At 40.3% G+C, this 18,752-nt stretch overlaps 1 protein-coding gene across 3 annotated transcripts in view; it reads right to left on the reverse strand.

Moving 5' to 3' along the window:
- LOC127628764 (contactin-4-like) overlaps window positions 1-18,752 on the reverse strand; it is a 168,002-nt gene that overhangs the window by 62,018 nt on the left and 87,232 nt on the right. For all 3 annotated transcript variants that reach the window (XM_052105631.1, XM_052105630.1, XM_052105632.1), the window contains 2 exons: window positions 9,171-9,266; window positions 1,300-1,503 (listed from right to left, as the gene is read on the reverse strand). In XM_052105631.1, coding sequence (XP_051961591.1) covers window positions 1,300-1,503; window positions 9,171-9,266 — 300 coding nt within the window. The remainder of the gene's footprint in view (window positions 1-1,299; window positions 1,504-9,170; window positions 9,267-18,752) is intronic.

Raw genomic sequence — 18,752 nt, forward strand, 5'->3', positions numbered from 1 at the left:
ATATTTTACAATCTCAGGGTAGAGTCAGTTTCGTCCCGTGTTTTCGGTCCGAGCTGGTAGAACTCGGTAACACGCTGATCATTTCTCCCAGGGGATCCCACTCACTCGGCTCCCTGGATGACTCCTCCCTTGTCCCCTGGGTCCGCAATTCAGCGGAGGAATTCGCAGACCCAATCCACAGCGGGTACTCAAATCTACCCTGCACTGGAATAGGTGCTCCACAGGTCAGGGCTCCTGCATGGACTTTCCTCCTGTGTGTATTTTCCGCGATACGGTCCCCTTGCTAGTGGACCCGCATTCCCTTGGGCAGTTCCAGCTGCCCCCTGGTCGCCGTATTTGTAGCAACTCCTCCCTCCGTAGAGGCAGGATCTACCACCGCGCCATTCCCACATGTGAACTAAAAGCCCATGTGGTGTATTTCGCCACTCTTGCCTCCCCCTCTCTGGGCAGGTGTGGCCTCCACAGGGTCTTTTCCCCCTGAAAGAATAGGAAACTGGGTAAAACCCCCTTCCCACGATGCATGTATGGGCCCCAGCCATTTGGCTCTATGCAAGAAAAATAGAGAGAAAAGAGGCCCAGCTAGGCTCAGCCCATTCCCAGATTGGCAAGCGTCGCCTTGTTCCACTGTTAAGGGTAACCAGAAGGATTCCGCCGACTTTTATGTGGGGTATTGGGGAAGAGTACGTGCAGTCTGACACAGCTGGTCGCCTTTGCATGTAAAATACCTGCCCGCTCCTGTGTCAGCAGTACACGTACACGGCTCAGTGCATGGCATGATTTATATTGGACCCCTAGTGTCACTTCTTCGACCAACGTCGAAGTGAGCGACAGACAAGGAATGTCTAGGTTATGTATGTAACCTCCGTTCCCTGATGGAGGGAATGAGACGTTGTGTCCTCCCGGCCATGTCGCTGAGCCGAGCCACTTTTGTGGCTGGACCATTTCCATTTCCGTATTTCCCCGCCTTTATACCCGTATGTCCGCAGAGGTGGTATGCAAATACTGTCTTCCAACTTCTCATTGGCCTTTTTTCATAGATCAGAGGTATAGTCGGTGCTCAAGAGAGACCCCTAGTGTCGCTTCTTCGACACAAAGTCTCGTTCCCTCCATCAGGGAATGGAGGTAACATACGTAACCTAGAAGTTTCCTTTACACTAAACCAAAGCCTAAAACCTAGGCTTTCCTTAAACTTGAACACTATTCTTTTGCTTCCTTGCAAGCAATAGTTTTATATTAAACATGTTTGAAACAAAAAGCCAAGTCCTATAATAAGCTCAATTCACAAGAGAAGACCATAACCATCGCTGCGGAGCACAAGTGGCGTGGGAGGTCCCTGCACTCTGCTTTGGGTTACTGTATTGGTCACGACGCAAGTGTAGTTCCCAACATCTGAAGGCTCCACTTTAGCGATGTACAGATTGCCCGTTTTTTGTGAAACAAAGCGGCGCATGTCCTGCTTCACAAATGAGGGATATTCGTTGAAGATCCAGGAAAAGGTCAGCTCTGTAGGACAGAAAGGATGTGAATGTCAGCTTTTCTGAAACTGGCTGAACTGAATCCATTAGAGATTCAGAGATCCATCAATGGATTTACTGTAATATTAATCAAGTTCAAAACCCATTGATGAGAGTAAACAGGATCATACAACCCTAAAGAGCACACATGGATTTGCATGGTAAATCTGTATGAGACCAATATTTATATAATACCATAACTAATATGATTCACTAATGTTTTTGGCATGAAATCAAAAGAAAGAGCTACAAAATCACTTTAATGTAGTATAGAATATGGAAAACTGTTCTCATAACAAACACAATAATTATGACAGCCTTTTGGCATGAAAAGACAAAATATACACACAATTCTTGTAAATTTGAGTGTATTTCACATGAATTGGATGGTGGTTTGATTTAAAAGAAAGCATGCAGCTTGTATGCAGAGTGCAACCACTGTGTGACATCCATGCAGCTGCTTGATCATTGGCATTAATAAAACATTTATTGCTCGTACTGACAGGTCCATATATATTTAATTGTTGTTTCTGAATTAATCTACAAAGCTGCAGAGAATGATAAACAAAAGCCAAAACAAAAAGGTTACTAACTGACATGCTGAAGGGTGGGGTCTGTGCCGACCCCGGCAAGATGCTGCCCCGGGCGGCTGCCCATGTCACTCTATCTATCTGTCTGTCAGTCAGTCTGTCCATCCATCTGCCCATCCATCCATCCATCCATCCATCCATCCATCCATCCATCTATCTATCTATCTATCTATCTGTCTATCTATCATAATATTTATAATAATATAACTATTTATGGGGAAACAGTTAAATATGTTGAGTCTATCAATACAAAACAAGTGTCCTAAGTGAGCTAGCCAAAAAGAATTAAAAGGCACAGCATGCATTTTCCTGATGGCTTTACTAGAAAAAAAAAACTGTGAGTTCAGCCTTCGGTGAGTTTTAAAATGTCTGGCTCCATTAAAGCAATAAGGTCTGACTTTAAACAAAGTAATCAAGACAGCAGAGAACAGACAAAGAGAACACTAATGTAGCACAGCGGCGCAAACTACTTTTCATCTCAGGCAAACTTTTTGATGAGAACTGACACAAAGTAGTAGAGGAGAGCTCACTATCATATGGTCTAAATTTGTGTCCCAAATGCACAATGTCTATACACTATGCACTTACAATATACACTATGCACACCGCAGTAGTAGTATATACATTTTCAAAGTGCAGTTTTGTGTCAAATGGAACACTTAAAGGAAAATTCCGGGTTCAATATAAGTTAAGCTCAATGTTATGCATTTGTGGCATAACAATGATTACCACAAAAAATCCCTCCCTTTCTTTAAAAAAAGAGTGAAAATCTGAGACAAAACAATTTGTGTGTTAACATGATTTTAGTGATAAAATCACCCAAACCTTTTCTATGTAAAGTTACAGCCAAGTTTGCAACTCAGTTCCCATAACGATGTAATGTCAACAAACTCTAAAATTACTGTAAAAATTACGATTTAAACAACTTTACAGCTAAAATAATACATGAGATTTAACAGAAGAATTAACGTAAGTACTTTTATAAAATTAAAAGATAAGATTCACATCTCTGCTTTTAAACCCTTCAAAAATTGTCCCCATTCATTTCCATTTTAAGTGCCTCACTGTAACCTCAGTTCAACACTTGTATCTCAAACATCTTACATGTTCACACAGCATTCAACTTACATTTATAACACTGAACTTTCTATTATTTACAATTGTTTTGTCAGCAACGCAGCCAGGTAACTCTGCAACTTCTGCTACGTACGGCAAGCCTTATGTACATGAAGTGTCCAACATTCCACTCTCTGTTTTGACGGTTGAACAACTTCCGCCTCTGGATACTCATAGTGCACTTATTTTTAATGCATTTTCATTGTAAACATACTAATCGTACTACTTAAACTACAAACTGACTAGTGTAGAATAGTGCAGAAGTGTGGTTTGAGGACTGATTTTAGTTTATTGTTCAGGAATTCAAGATTCAGGATTTTTTTTTGTAAAGCCCTGATTATTTCAGCAGTAAATTCCTGAAATGAGAATTTCTAAATTATTTTCACTACATTGTACACAGAGAAAATATGAATCTAAAAACATTACTTAATGTGGTAACATCTAAATTCAAGTAAAAAAACACGTCTGAATCAACCTGACAATATTAGTTTAGACCAAAAAAAACAAATGTTTAAGGGTTAGATCGAGTAGAAATAGCTCCTTAAGGTAACAATTACAGGTTATCACTTTGTACAGTGTATGAAAGTCTTTTTGTACTTATGTATACGTAACCGGTAGAGCATGTGAAATGAGGTGACATGTTTAACCTGTGTTTGTACATGCCATTAAGTAATTTATTGCTGATAAAACACTTATGATTCAGTTATAAATATATATTTTTCATGTTTGACAAACACATTAACATTATTGATGCATAAATAAGTGAACAATAAAGACACATCTATAACACGGGATGTGTTTTTACAATATGTTTTATATGGAAAAATATTTGCTAACAAATAAAATCCATTACTAAAAGGCAAAAGTGATCATTCAAACGTACTGTTCCTGTTGTAACCTCCGTTCCCCGAGGGAGGGAACGAGACGTTGTGTCGTTGACACAAGGGGTATTCCTGGGATGCCAAACGTACCTCTGAACTTGAGAAAAGACCAATGTCAAGTTGGCAGACAGAATTTGCATGCCCCGCCCCGAACATACGGGTATAAAGGGAAGCGGAGCAGCAAGTGCCAGTCAGGATTTTGCACTGAGGAGCTGAAAATAAGGTACGGCCGTTTACAGTGGTAGATTTAGTGCTGTGGCAGGAGGGACACAACGTTTCGTTACCTCCATCGGGGAATGGAGGTTACAACAGTAACCATGACGTCCCATCTCTGGACTTGAGTCTGTAGCCAGTGCTCAAGCAGTCTCACATGCATCAACCCAAGTGGCTCGGCTGAGGATGCCATATGCCCCAGGAGTCTCTGGAATTATTTTAGAGAAACCGCTGTGCCGGGCTTGAAGGCACCTGGGCACCTGAGCACTGACTGAGCGCACTCGTTGGTGAGACGCGCTGTCATTGAGACTGAGTCTAACTCCATGCCGAGAAAAGAGATGCTCTGAACCGGGACAAGCTTGCTCTTTTCCTAGTTGACCTGAAGCCCGGCTGAGGTGCCTGAGCACCTGGTCCCTGTGAGCGCACAGTAACTCTTGAGAGTGTGCCAGGATGAGCCAGTCGTCGAGGTAGTTGAGTATGCGAACGCCCGCTTCCCGAAGCGGGGAAAGGGCTGCCTCTGCGATCTTTGTGAAGACGCAAGGGGACAGGGACAGGCTGAAAGGGGGGACCTTGAACTGATATGCCTGGTCGTCGAACGAGAACCGTAAGAAGGGTCGGTGTCGAGGCAGAATGGAGACGTGGAAGTACGCGTCTTTCAGGAACGACGCGGGCGGCTGAAGTGGCTCGTGAGAAAAGAAAGCCACGACCGCAATGTTGCCATGGCTATGTTCTCACACCGAGAACATGAACCATTCATAAAACGCTGCCTGCGTGTGATCGCAGTGTAAGGTATGGCGGAGGATCAGTGCCTTAACAGATTCCCGAACAAACAAGAACTTACTGTTAAAACCCCCCCCTAATTACTGAAATAGCGCCAACCAGCCTCCACAAGCACAATAAATGTATTGACAAAGAGACAATGAACTATTGACAGAGAACCGCATGTGACATCCGCATGCTCACCACGTGCTTATCATGTGGACAGGAAGGGGGAAACTTTGAACGTAAAAATGTGTGTGTGTGTGTGTGTTTTCCAGTTAAACACAGAACTGCATATTGCTAATGAAATACGTGTAATCCCTGTATGTTGTGTAATTCTGAGGTATATCAAACTCGTTAGAACTGTTTCGTGTGTGTTTTAAACTCTGAGGCCTCATATTTAATAGCCTCAGTGTATATTCCCTTTCTAAGTGTACTAAATATACTTTTCTTGGTATCAAATTAAACCTTACGATTTGGCCTAGCTAAATTCGAATATAAGATCTTCAGTAGAATGATATTACGTTATGTTTTGCCATCTTTTGAGTCATTCAGCCCAAAATCTCTTACCGTCATAAACCCAGCCAGAAACATGCAAATGAGCCGTGATCGGAACAAAGGAATCATTCTCCTGCCCAGAGTAATGGAGGCCTTTACGACCTCCAAAGGAATGTTCAGAGAAGTGCTGACCCTCCCTTCATTCTCTTACTGAGAAAGAGAAATGAACCCTGTTAATCCTATATATATATTCTATATATCCATGTGATAAATATTGACATATATCTAGTGTGCCATCTCACATTTTCCCTTAAATGTGCTTGATCTATGTTTTCTTGCAAACTAATGGGTTAATGTTTCAGACTTTGCATACTATGGTTAACCAAAATCATATGTGTGGCATATTTGGTCTCTATAACTTGGTATTTTGAAGATCGAAATGACTGTGTACATGATATGTCGATAACAACAACATATTAGTATTAAAAGTATATTTCCTATTTTCTTTCTTGCACATGCAATGGGCAATTTTACAACAAAGAGCAATAAACCAAATTCCCGCCTGGAACCCAAACCCTTCTCATTGGTCGAGCCAATGAGAGGTGGGACCTGTTTCCCGAGGGTATAAAATTGCTGCGCCCACTTCCTCTCATCCTCTTATCTTACCAACTCTTATCCTCTCTCTTAGCTCGCTCTTAGCCCTGTCGCTTATCTCTTGCCCTCTGAGCCTTGTGCTCTCTCACTCTCTCGCTGAATCATGCCACACTAGAAGGCCCCAAGGACTCCCAAGCGTGTGCCAGGCTACGGCCTCGACTGCCCATTCACCAAGATCCTCTGACTCTCACTGGTTCTCTCTCATCAAGACAACATCATCAAAGATCAACTGGAGCCTCAACAAATTGCATCAGGACAGTTTAATTCAAATGGGACATGCAAGTATCAAACTTAGTCTCATTATTTGATACATTAAGTATCCTTAACCCCTTTCTAAAAAGGGCGTGTCAGAACTAATATGATGGTTTGCTCAGGCTGTTGATCTGCTGAACTTCAAACAATGCTATAACTTCTTGCCTTCCTGTATTCTGCTTCAGCCCTCTTTCCCTTGGTAAACTGTATGAATGTATGTATATGTATGTTAGAGTAGTTTAAATGTTTAGTCTAGTTAATAAAGTCTTGTTCATGTCACATGTAAAGTTGTCTGTGTCTCAAGCTCATATCTAAAGTCACTAATCATAGATTTTGACTACTTGCTCTTAATACTTAGTAAGAAAGACATTTCCCTTGCCCCGAAATGTACATTTCTATTAATTAATTAATTAATAACCAAAATTGAGTGTTCACGGGATGAACCGAGTATTTGGTTGTAATGTTAATGTAGCTACATCAAGTTAACCCGATTAACTGATCCAAATATTCATAATTGATTATAACAAGTTATGATTGATTATTAATATTTCATAGAGCTGATTCGCTACCTAATGGTGGAAGAATATAGAGCTGATTCGCTACAGCAGCCAAGGCACATGAGGCAGCTTTTATGACCGTCAGGAGTGGAGAGAAATCAACCGGGTCCAGGAACTACACAGAGGCGGAAAGACATCTTTAAAAAGACGCATCCTGAAAAGGACATTCAATGCCTGCTGTGTATTGCTCTGTTATGAGTGGGAACTCAAACTCTTTTAGAGGAGAGACACTCTTTCAGGCAATGAAAGCGCTGTCGAAGCGCCCAGGGGCTTAGACTGCACAGCGTGCAGAGAGAGAGAACGCCAGCTGGAAACGCACCGTAGATCCAACAGCAGTGCTTATTGCCAGTAGAGGTGAGTGGAACAGTGGTGAACTCAGCTTGCTGTTGCTTCCCTTTATGTAAAAAAATTATGTAATATGTGTTTACGCTGTTATATGGGCAGTGAGGTTGAAAAAACCTTTTAATGCTGTGAGCTAATTACAGTGGACCATAATTGCTGGTTGAAAGGGTAAAGGCCCCGGCACACTTAGTAGAGATAAACAGTAAAAACGCAAGCCAGACTTTATAGAGCAAAAATTGTCTGACCCGGCTTTGCTAACAGGTAAAATCTGCACGTTTGATCATTTTAAATGTGAGTGAGAACAAATTAATATTCTTAAAAAAAAAAAAAGCACATCATATTCTGACTCACAATCTGCACCAAACTTAAAGAATGAAAATAATATCAAACTTACTGAATAGGAATACCGGTTTTCTTTTAATAAAGACTGTGATAGACTACAGTATACTGTAGACTAGGTATGCACCGATACAATTTTTACTCTTCCGATCCGTTTCCGATATCGGAAATCTCAGTATCGGCCGATACTGATCCGATACCAGTGTTATTGTTTTTTTTTTTTGGCATAATCAGTTTAAAATATCTTTACATTATTGGGTGTACATTGGGTGTACAATAAAATTAACAGTAATTCCAGTATAAGTCATCAGTAGAAAATAATATGTATCTGGACTTCAAAAGATTCAGATCTCTATTTTGTTCAATTTAGTTGTAAGATATCTTGAAAAGCTCACTTTTCATTCACACAGTTATTTTTATAATATATATTATAATAGTAATATATAGTAATATATCTAAATCGTGCACCTTTAACTTTTAAACCCTCATGCTTTTATTTTGACATTGTGAACTCTCCAGGAAGTCCTGTAAGTGTGTCTGTTTGTAGGCAAGTTCACAGTAATTTGCTTATTTTTCAAATTCTGAGCTATCACACGTCTTTAAGTGACTTTGGATAAAATACACAAGTCATATGAACTACTTTAACTTTGTTTTTATGGTTCTTTTATGTAATTTTTTGAGCTTGACAGTAACGGACATGACTAACACACAGTATCGGATTTGGATCGGGCTCGTCAAACAGACAACCGATCCGTCTAAAAGCTTCAGTATCGGAGCCGATACCGATCCGGGTATGACACACGCGAGAGTGAGGATCCAAAAGATTCTAAGTACATTTATATAAAAATATTTACATTACACAATAATAAAGATATTTTTGAACACCTAAACTTACACCTTAACCTAACTTATTCTCTAGTCTCAACTGTATAAAAGACGTAACAACAGATATAATTACGGTCATAATAATGTATTCTAAAAATGAGCACTATAAAAGTATTCCAAATAACTCATGCTGCATTTGAAGTAATCTGAAACCATACAATAGCTCAGTATGAGGAAAAGTGAGAGAGAGAAAAAAGGTTTTAATAATTGAAAATCTTCCTCTCCATTTAGACATTTCAATAAAAAATATATATACAAACATTTGCATGTAAAAATCGGTCACAAGACATGCAAGAGCCAATAGCATTTGACATCACTGATGTCAAAGCTGTCGTAACATTTCTTGAGGTGGCAATTTTTGAATGTTTAAATTAGTGTGGGTTGGAATCTGACTGTTATGGTGAATGGGATGGTAATACAATCCACATAAATGAGTTGAATATGGTACAAGAGTGGCATTTAAAATACAAACCAAGAGTGTGCCGAATTAGTATACTTATAATCAAGCATTCCAGACATTCAAAAACCTCTAATTGGTTGGCCATTAATAAATACAATAACATATCTCACCTCCCATATACGGTGGGGGACCACAGAGCAGAACCACACCCTGTCCCTCTCTGACACTTACTGGACTTCTTCTCTGGGCTTTAAACGCATTCAGATCTAATAGAACCAAAAGACAGACAGAAAAGAAAAGAAAGCAATAAACAATAAAGGAAATAATATTATAACCATTTAATCTCGTCATAATTTACACTCCCGTGGCAATATTTCTGCAGCTTGGGTTAAAGGAACAGTTCACCCAAAAATTTAAATTCTCTCATCATTTACTTACCCTCATGCCATCCCAGATGTGTATGAATTTCTTTCTTCTGCAGAACACAAATTAAGATTTTTAGAAGAATATCTCAGCTATGTTGGTCCATAAAACGCAAGTGAATGGTGGCCAGAACTCAGAAGGTCCAAAAAGCACATAAAGGCAGCATAATAAATCTCCATATCGCCAGTAGGTGGTGATATGCACAAATAATGTAAATCACCAAAAAACAAAAGAAGAATAATGTGGAAGTGAAAGTGTAGATTTATAGTAAAAAATGGCTTAGGCCTAAATATTGATCTGTTTGTCACCCACACCTATCATATAGCTTCTGAAGCATTGCATTGTATGGACCAACAGAGATATTCTGTTGTATGAGACATGAGATATTCTTTTAAAAATCTTCATTTTAGTTCAGCAGAAGAAAAAAAGTCGTACACATCTCATCTGGAATGGCACGAGGGTGAGTAAATGATGAGAGAATTTCAATTTTTGGGTGAACTATTACTTTAAGTAGGATACTCATCACATATGCATTCACTTACACTCAATTTAGACACATCTCACTCTTTATTATTACTATTTTGCCCATTTTAGAATAACAGTAAAGTAATCTTAACTATGAAACAACACAAATGCATTACATTTTGGTAACACTTTATTAACATATACAACTTTTAATGTAAAAACCAAGATTAATAAGTGCTGTAAATTATTGTTCAATCAACGTTAGTGTAACCAATGTAGTTAACCAATGTTAAAAGTTACAATCTTGTCAAATGTTACTGCAATTATGTAGTGACCCAAAAAACGTTAAACAAATAAAAATGCTCTTATGTTTTAGTTTCTTTGAAGTAGCCAACCTTTTCCTATTGCTGTTTCTTTTATGTTTTTTTTTTTCATGTTTTGATTTCATGTTATTTTGATCGTTTTTTCCTGTTCATCTCATGTGATTTCCTGTTCCCGACATGTTTCAAGTGTTTTGTTCTTATTGGTTCCTTACTGGTTTATTAGTCTTTTCTTGTTATTGGTTCATGTTTCATTGTCTTGTTATCTTGTTATCAGTCTTGTTATTTTATTTGTCTTGTTAACTTGTTACCCATGTCAGAGTATATATAGCCCTCTCGTTTGTCTTTCTCTTAGTTGAGTATTGTGATTGTGTAATCCAGTAACATTGTACTTGATTCTTGTTCTTTGTTTGTCATAGTCATAGTCATAGTTAAGTCAAGTCTAGTCTCTTATTTGCATTTTGTATGCAGTCACATCGGCCGCACCACACCAAGTTGCCATGTCTGACCCACCAGGCCAAGGCGCCACATCTGAGTATCCAGCATGCCATGCTTCCTTGTCAACCTTGCCATGCCACATTGCCTCGTCAGCCTTGCCATGCCACGCCACACTGTCTCGTCATGCCCTGCTCCACAACCCATGTCTGCCTCATCAGACCCTGCTCCACAATCCATGTCTGTCTCATCAGGCCCTGCTTCACAGCCCATGTCTGTCTCATCAGGCCACGCTCCATAGCCATAGGCGCTCCTGAGGCATCTGACCCAGAGTCCGAGACGTAGGAGGTGGTAAGACCGCTCCGTCCCCCAGTGGAGGGCCGGGAGGAGAATCTTGTGTTGAAATTATTTCACATTCTATAACAGAGCTATTTCCTTAGGTCTCTGGGTCACCTGGCCGCTGTGCTGGCACATCAACTGCCTAGAGTGTTTGACTGTTTTCTTTGGCCTGAGGAAATTTCTCCCACTAGTTCGGGACAAACATGTCCTAGTCAGGTCAGACAGCACCGCAGTGGTAGCGTATATAAATCGCCAAGGCGGCATATGCTCCCGCCACATGTCACGACTCGCCCGTCGTCTCCTCCTTTGGAGCCAGTAGCGACTCAGGTCCCAGCAACCACAATGTGATAGCAGACGTGCTGTCACGACAACGCTTGCCCAGTGGAGAGTGGAGGCTTCACCCCCAGTCGGTCCAGCTGATTTGGGAATGGTTCAGCAAGGCCCAGGTAGACCTGAATGCCTCCCAAGAAACCTCCCACTGCCCGCTCTGGTATGCCCGCGCAGAGGCTCCCCTCGGGGGAGACGCACTGGCACACAGCTGGCCCATGGGGCTGCACAAGTACGCATTTCCCCCAGTGAGCCTTCTTGCACAGGTGCTGTGCAAGGTCAGGGAGGACGAGGAGCAAGTCACCCTAGTGGCTCCATACTGGCCCACTCGGACTTGGTTCTCGGACCTTACGCTTCTCGCGACAGCCCCTCCCTGGCGAATTCCCCTGAGGAAAGACCTTCTTTCTCAGGGACGGGGCACGCTCTGGCGTCCGCACCCAGACCTCTGGAACCGCCACGTCTGGCCCTTGGACAGGATGCAGAAAATCTAGCTAGTCTACTACCTGCTGTCGTAGACACAATAAACCAAGCCAGAGCCCCTTCCACCAGGCACCTTTACACCCTAAAGTGGCGCCTGTCGCAAATTGGTGTTCTTCCCGGGCTGAAGACCCACAGAGGTGGGCAGTTAGGTCTGTGCTTTTATTTTTACAGGAGAGGTTGGAGAGGAGGCTGTCCCCTTCCACCCTTAAGTTGTATGTCGCCGCCATCGCAGCTCACCACGATGCAGTAGACGGCAAGTCTCTGGGTAGCACCAGAGGGTTAAATCCCTCCCGGCCAAGCCTGTTCCACTCCTGGGATCTCTCAGTGGTCCTCACAGGCCTCCAGAGACCCCCCTTCGAGCCGCTAGATTCAGCTAGTGTCGCTTCTTCGACACAACGTCTCGTTCCCTCCATCGGGGATCTGAGGTTACATACGTAACCTAGACGTTTGTCTACAAAACTAATTTTAACTTTTCAAGCATAAGTCTTTCAATCGAAAATATTTTAAGAACACAAGGAGCATAATTGGTACTTGTAGGGCACATAATTGTATTCAAATCGAAAACTATAAAGTTTGATGTACTGTAAGGCTGCTTTGAACTCCAGAAAAAAAATCTCTGACTCTTACTCACATTCAAAACACAGGAGGATATCAGCAAAAACAAATTATGAAAAATAAATCAACAAACAAAATAAAATCCATATTTTCATTTGTGACTCCTTTAAGCTTTTTTTGCAGTGAAGGGAGCAAATGGAGAATTGAGGTTGACGGGGGTTGTCTGTGTTACACCAGCACTGAATTCAGTGAGGGGGTTGCATCTAAAGAATGGAAAATTTAAAAGAAATATGCATGAACAACACATTCACTCTCAAAACACGACAATCCCCACACACCTCCGCAACACAAACTATGTCAACACCAGCCTCAAAGTGGGGGTTTGATCAAGCTTTAAAGCATCTTTTTTTGTAAGGGAACTTTTTTTTTGCACTTTGCACGTTAGGTTTGAAAAAAATTATAAAAAATAAACAACGTCAGAAAAACTTTTCTTCCAGAATCGAAAGAAAGTTCAGTTCACATAATATCTCATTGAATATTCCTTACAAGACATTTCTATTAGGCCAAAATAAATTAAATGACAGCTTTCTGCAATACATATGCCATAAAATGCTCTTCTTATTTGGATGCTGTACATACAAAGCATTCATCAAGGAAAAGACACACTCCAGTGCCTCTAATTGGCTTCTCAGGTTATCAAATATACGTTTAGTTCTATTCATTGCTCTCGGCAAAATAAACACTGTAAGTCTTTGTGAAGCTGCAGACATCGAATTCAGTATTGTGTTGAAACAAATTAATTTGTGACCTGTAAAAGAAAGGGTGAAGGAAAGTGCTTCTTCTAGCCTCTCCTTAATAATATGGTAAAGACGAACTTGAGGAAACCAAGTGGCTAAATATTGTTTGTTCATCATTTTATATACTTAAAATGTTAAGTAAATATGTATTAAAGAGTTTAATTAAATATAAACATTATCTTTGCATGATGTTAGAAATTAGTGAACAAACAAATATTAGAGTGTGCAATTATGTCAAAATTGAAATAGCTTCATATGCAGTGTAACGATGCTGGCAAGGACGAAGACGATGATGAAGGAGTGAAGAACCCAAGTGAACTTTATTTAAATAAACGTGAAACCAAAAACCCTAACTATAAACGTTAATAAAATTTAAAATAAACTTGAAACTTAAACATGAACATAAACTAGACTAGACTTTACTTGGCATGGCATGAACAAAACAAAGTTACAGTTACAAACATCAATACTAGACAAAGGACAATGGTAAACATGAGGGCTTAAATACATGACATCAGAGGCTCGAGGGGCGGAGCTGATGGGACAGAGGACCAAGGTGGAGTCGTAGGGATGTAGGTGGGCCTGGACCATGGAGCAGAGGCGGGCCTGGACCGGTGAGCAGAGACGGGCCTGGACCGGTGAGCAGAGGCGGGCCTGGACCAGTGAGCAGAGACGGGCCTGGACGGGTGAACAGATTTTGGCCTGGACGGGTGAACAGAGTTGGACCTGGACCGTGGAGCAGAGGCTTGCTTATGACATGGCATGGAGCAGTCTGGGTCTTGGCTGTGACATAATATGGAGCAGACTGAGGTTTGGCTGTGCCATGGTATGGATAGGTCTGGGGCTTGGCTGTGACATGGCATGGAGCAGTCTGAGGTTTGGCTGTGACATGGCACGGAGCAGCCTGGGAATTGGCTGATACATGTAATGGAGTAGACTGAGTTTCGGCTGATACATGGAATGGAGTAGATTGAGTTTCGGCTGTGACATGGCATGGAGCAGACTGAGGTTCGGCTGTGACATGGCATGGAGCTGGCTGAGGCGTGGCTGTGAGATGGCATGGAGCAGTCTGAGGCGTGGCTGTGACATGGCATGGAGCAGAATCAGGCGTGGTGGTGAAATGGCATGGAGCAGACTCAGGAATGACCTCTGTGTTCGGGGGCAAGGACTGGACGTGGCTTCCAGTTCGTTGGCCGTGGCATGGGATGCTGGCTTGGCGGCCATGATGTGGAACTCTGGCTTGGCGGCAGCCAATACGAGTAACTCTGGCTCGGCGCCGGCCATGTCGAGGAACTCTGGCTCGGCGGCGGCCATGTCGAGGAACTCTGGCTCTCTTTTGCCACAATCAATGGTCTGAGTTTGGGCGGGGCAATCAATTTGGTTGAACAATGGCTGATGATCAATTCCAATTGGTAATGTTAGTGGCACAGAAATGACATGCTTTAGCTTTAAGGACATCAAGAACAAGTACAAACTAGAACTAGATGTAATCTCTCTTTTCAGGAAAGCATTAAAATGAGTTTGATAGTAATTCTACTGAGACAAAGGGCGAAGCTGCTGATGGGATCTTTCTGAGCGAGTGATCAGAATAAGAAATGAAAGTTCATTTATTTTTGGTGAGTATAGAGAGAAATTCCAATAAATATCTTGTTGCCAGTGAGACTTTTCAGAAGAAGTCTTCCTTGATTTGTGAATGAGTAAATTTGGTTTAAACACCACAAAGTGTTATTGGCAGAAAACAAATAAGGAACAAGTAAGAAAAACAACTTCTACTTATGAGGCTATAAAAAATTTGAAAACTCGGTATTAGTCACCAGAGGCAATTTTTGGTTTTATAAATTCATAGTCATTAATAAGAGCCATACTCTGCATATTAAGTCACTACTGCCTTCAAGGCATACTGAAAAATATGCAGCATCAAAGTATTTCTTTTAATTGTTATTCAGGAGTATCGTATAATCGTGTCCTACACTACTCTTCTTCAAAATAGCCAGATCATAGCATGCACTGTAAGATGGATAACAAATAATCAATTTTAAAGTAGAGTGTTACTTCTAATCTGATCACTAGGCACAAATGTCCCATTGAACAGGCAATGTCACTAAGTTACTTCACATAAACCTGGAATTTAAGCATCCAGTGAGCGGACAATTGACAAAGTTCAAGCAATTGAGGGCAGCTGTATTTTGTATAGGAAACACAAATTATTGGGAAGATTGGGTGTTGCTGTCCTTTTCTGCATTTTGTTGCCCCCTTAGGCATATCACAAAGCTGTTTTGCTGCCCTCTTCGGCCTTGATCAATAACAGACTGTAAAGTACAGAAAAGATTTTAAAAAGTGGCATCAATGACAAAATGGATAGTGTGGATCTTGTATTCTGACTCACATCACCTAACTTATCCAGATAGTACTTTTATTTAATCTCAATAGTTTTCTATGTACCCTTGGCCTTAATAATGTTAACAGTATTTAGAGGTAATACCATTATTTAGGCATCAACCAACATTTTGTTGTTCTAAATATTGATTATCCTTAGTCCCTACAGTCTAGGTACACTTGGTTAATGCGAATAGTTAGCCAGAAAGCTAAGTTCTCAGAAGACATGCTCGATGCTCTATCAACGCTAAGCCGTTAGTTTGTAAAAACACTGATCGCAGATTTGTGTCAACAAGGAATTAACATAATCTACTAAATGCAAGAATTTCAGAATAAGTCAGAATAGAATAAAGTTTAAAAATGTATTAGTCAGGTAAATATGTATCAAGCCAATTACATAATTAATCAATTCAGAAATAATCAACATCTAATCACAATAATAACAAAACATCTAATGCTCAAAAATGAATCTTAAGAGTAACAAATGCATACCTGACTTCAGCAAAGAGAACAGATATAGAAAAACAACAATGAGGTAATTATTTTCTCCCCAATTTGGAATGCCCAATTCCCAATGTACGCTAAGTCCTCGTGGTGGTTTAATGTCTCACCTCAATCCGGGTGGCAGAGGCCGAATCTCAATTGCCTCAACTGCATCAATCCATGCATCTTATCATGTGGCTTGTTGAGTGCATTACCGCGGAGACCTAGCCCGTGTGGAGGCTTCACGCTATTCTCTGCGGCATCCACGCACAACTCACCACGTGCCCCGCCGAGAGCCGACTGGAGTCACTGGATTTCAACTTGCGACTCTAAATGTGGAAGTCAGCATTTTTACTCGCTGAGCTACCCAGGCCCCTAATGAGGCAATTCTTGCTCAACTGGGTGCGAGATGGTATCTTTGTGAGAAAGGTTCTATGCTGATTTTCTCAGATATCATACATTTACTCTTTGCCCCCATGGGGAGTTTTGATTGCAAACACCATGGCACCCCACCTTACATTATTAAGCACACGCACCAGGGAATCATCGGCTTGGAGCATTTTTTAATGATGAAGCTCGCTGGCAACCTCAGACATTAGATAGTATACAGATGTAAACATAAATGAAGCAGAAAAGCACCAGGGATCAACATGATAAGGTATTAACAGAAAGAAGAATACATAGCTATGCTATGCCAAGTGACTAAGAGTGCTTAAAATATTTAATGAAATTATCAGTGGCTAGTACAACTGGCATTGCATTTGGTACATACGGTATACTATAAAGTAATCTAGCAATTACTAGATTACTAGAATACCAGTGGCGATTCTAGGACAGAGGGGCCAAAATGTGAAGAAAGCACACATTTTTACTTATACATTCTTATTAACAAAGCTAGGTATTAACAGATTACATGTAATCTGTATTATGTAATCAGATTTTAATTGGATTCAATTACATTTTAAAATTCTTGTAATCAGAATACAGTTATTTTTTTATGGATTACATGATTACATATTAACAAGGCAAAAGTAGTAAATTGTTAATAATTTATTGATCATCATCCTCTTTTTTTCAATCTTTTACATTTTTCATTCTAAATCAGAACACCTCTAAAATAAGTTTGGTAAGTCTTTAAGTGTTTTTGGAAGAGAGGGGGAGGATGTGACAAGGAGTAGGAGCATGGCAAAGCCACACCCTCCTCCTCGTCACAGAGGGATGTGTGTATTGCACTCTAAACTGATCTATTCAACCAGGTGAATATGGAGCGGTTTACCTCAGCATTTAACCACTGGATCTATAGAGATAATTTCATTTTTAACAAAGGTAATTACACCAATGGTGTGCAGCTCACACACTAAACTTAATTGCTTTGAAGGATCTAGTGTATGCAAACTCTAAGGGTCCTGCCCCTGAGTACACAATAGTTCAGCTGTAAAATGCACAGCAATATGGACCTAAGTCCATCACTCTACTATTGCCGTAGACATAGCGTGTGCGGAGGCCTAAACTATTCTCCATGGCATCCATGCACAACTCACCACGTGCCCCACAGAGAGCGAGAACCACACATTATAGTGAACACAAGGAGGTTACCCCATGTGACACTACTCTCCATAGCAACCAGGCCAATTTGGTTGCTTATGAGACCTGGCTGGTGTCACTTAGCACACCCTGGATTCGAACTCAGGACTCCAGGGGTGGAGTCACTGTAAATACTCAATGAGTTACCCAGGCCCCGGGATCTCTGCTGTTTTCAAATATTCTGCTCTTTTAGAAAATTCTTGTTGTTCACCTTTGGAATAGGTGATGGACAATCAGTAAGCAGTAAAGGTTAAATGTGTTTCAGTGTTTTTATGTGAAAGCTTTGACCTAGCGACGTCGTTGCTGTTGATTTTATGGTCATTAATGTTTGTCATGTTGCTATTGTTTTTTGCACTTAAAAATAATTTGACGACTCAGTTGTTTTAAACTTTGGCCATTCACTGTCATTGCTTTTAGGTTTAAGGTTTATTTAATTCATGTGATGTTTAATGCACGGTTTAAAAATGTCGTAAAGAGCTGTTTTTAGGCTCTTTTTGTTAGTAATAAAGAATGGAATAAATTTTCTTCCACTTTGTCCATTTATATTAAAATTATTATCCTACTCAAATGCATGTGACTTAAAATAAAATTGAATTAGGTCAAAAGTAATACAAAAGTAATTGGATTAGATTAACCCAAAACATTTAATCTACGAGATAAGGTTACTGATCGCATTTGTGTCATGTAATTTGTAATCAGTACCAGATTACAATTCACAAGTATTCCACCCAGCACTGCTAATTAATTTGCTTTCAAGCAATTTGAGAAGGACAAGGTGACAAACTTGAAATGTTTGTCAATAATATAGCATTTTATTATTTCGATCAGTTTTCTAAAGGCTTTAAATAAATAAAAGGCCTATTATCATAAAATGATTTCAAAACAGTTTTAAAGTGTCTACTGGACTCAAGTTACACCAGATATGTAAAGAAACTAAAATTATGAATTATTGTTTTACAACAGTAACCATAGTTTAACCATGGCATTTGTAGTACAATCATAGTTACCACAATGATTTCAATATATAGTAAAATCATGGTTACTATATTGAAACTATTACTGTTATAAAACCATGGCTAATTGTATCAAAACCATGATTTCTAATCAGAAAACCATGGTGACAGCAGTCATGGTTACTACAATATTTCTATAGTAAAACCATGGTTAT

Source organism: Xyrauchen texanus, chromosome 35 (genome assembly GCF_025860055.1).
Source record: "Xyrauchen texanus isolate HMW12.3.18 chromosome 35, RBS_HiC_50CHRs, whole genome shotgun sequence".
NCBI classification, from domain to species: domain Eukaryota; kingdom Metazoa; phylum Chordata; class Actinopteri; order Cypriniformes; family Catostomidae; genus Xyrauchen; species Xyrauchen texanus.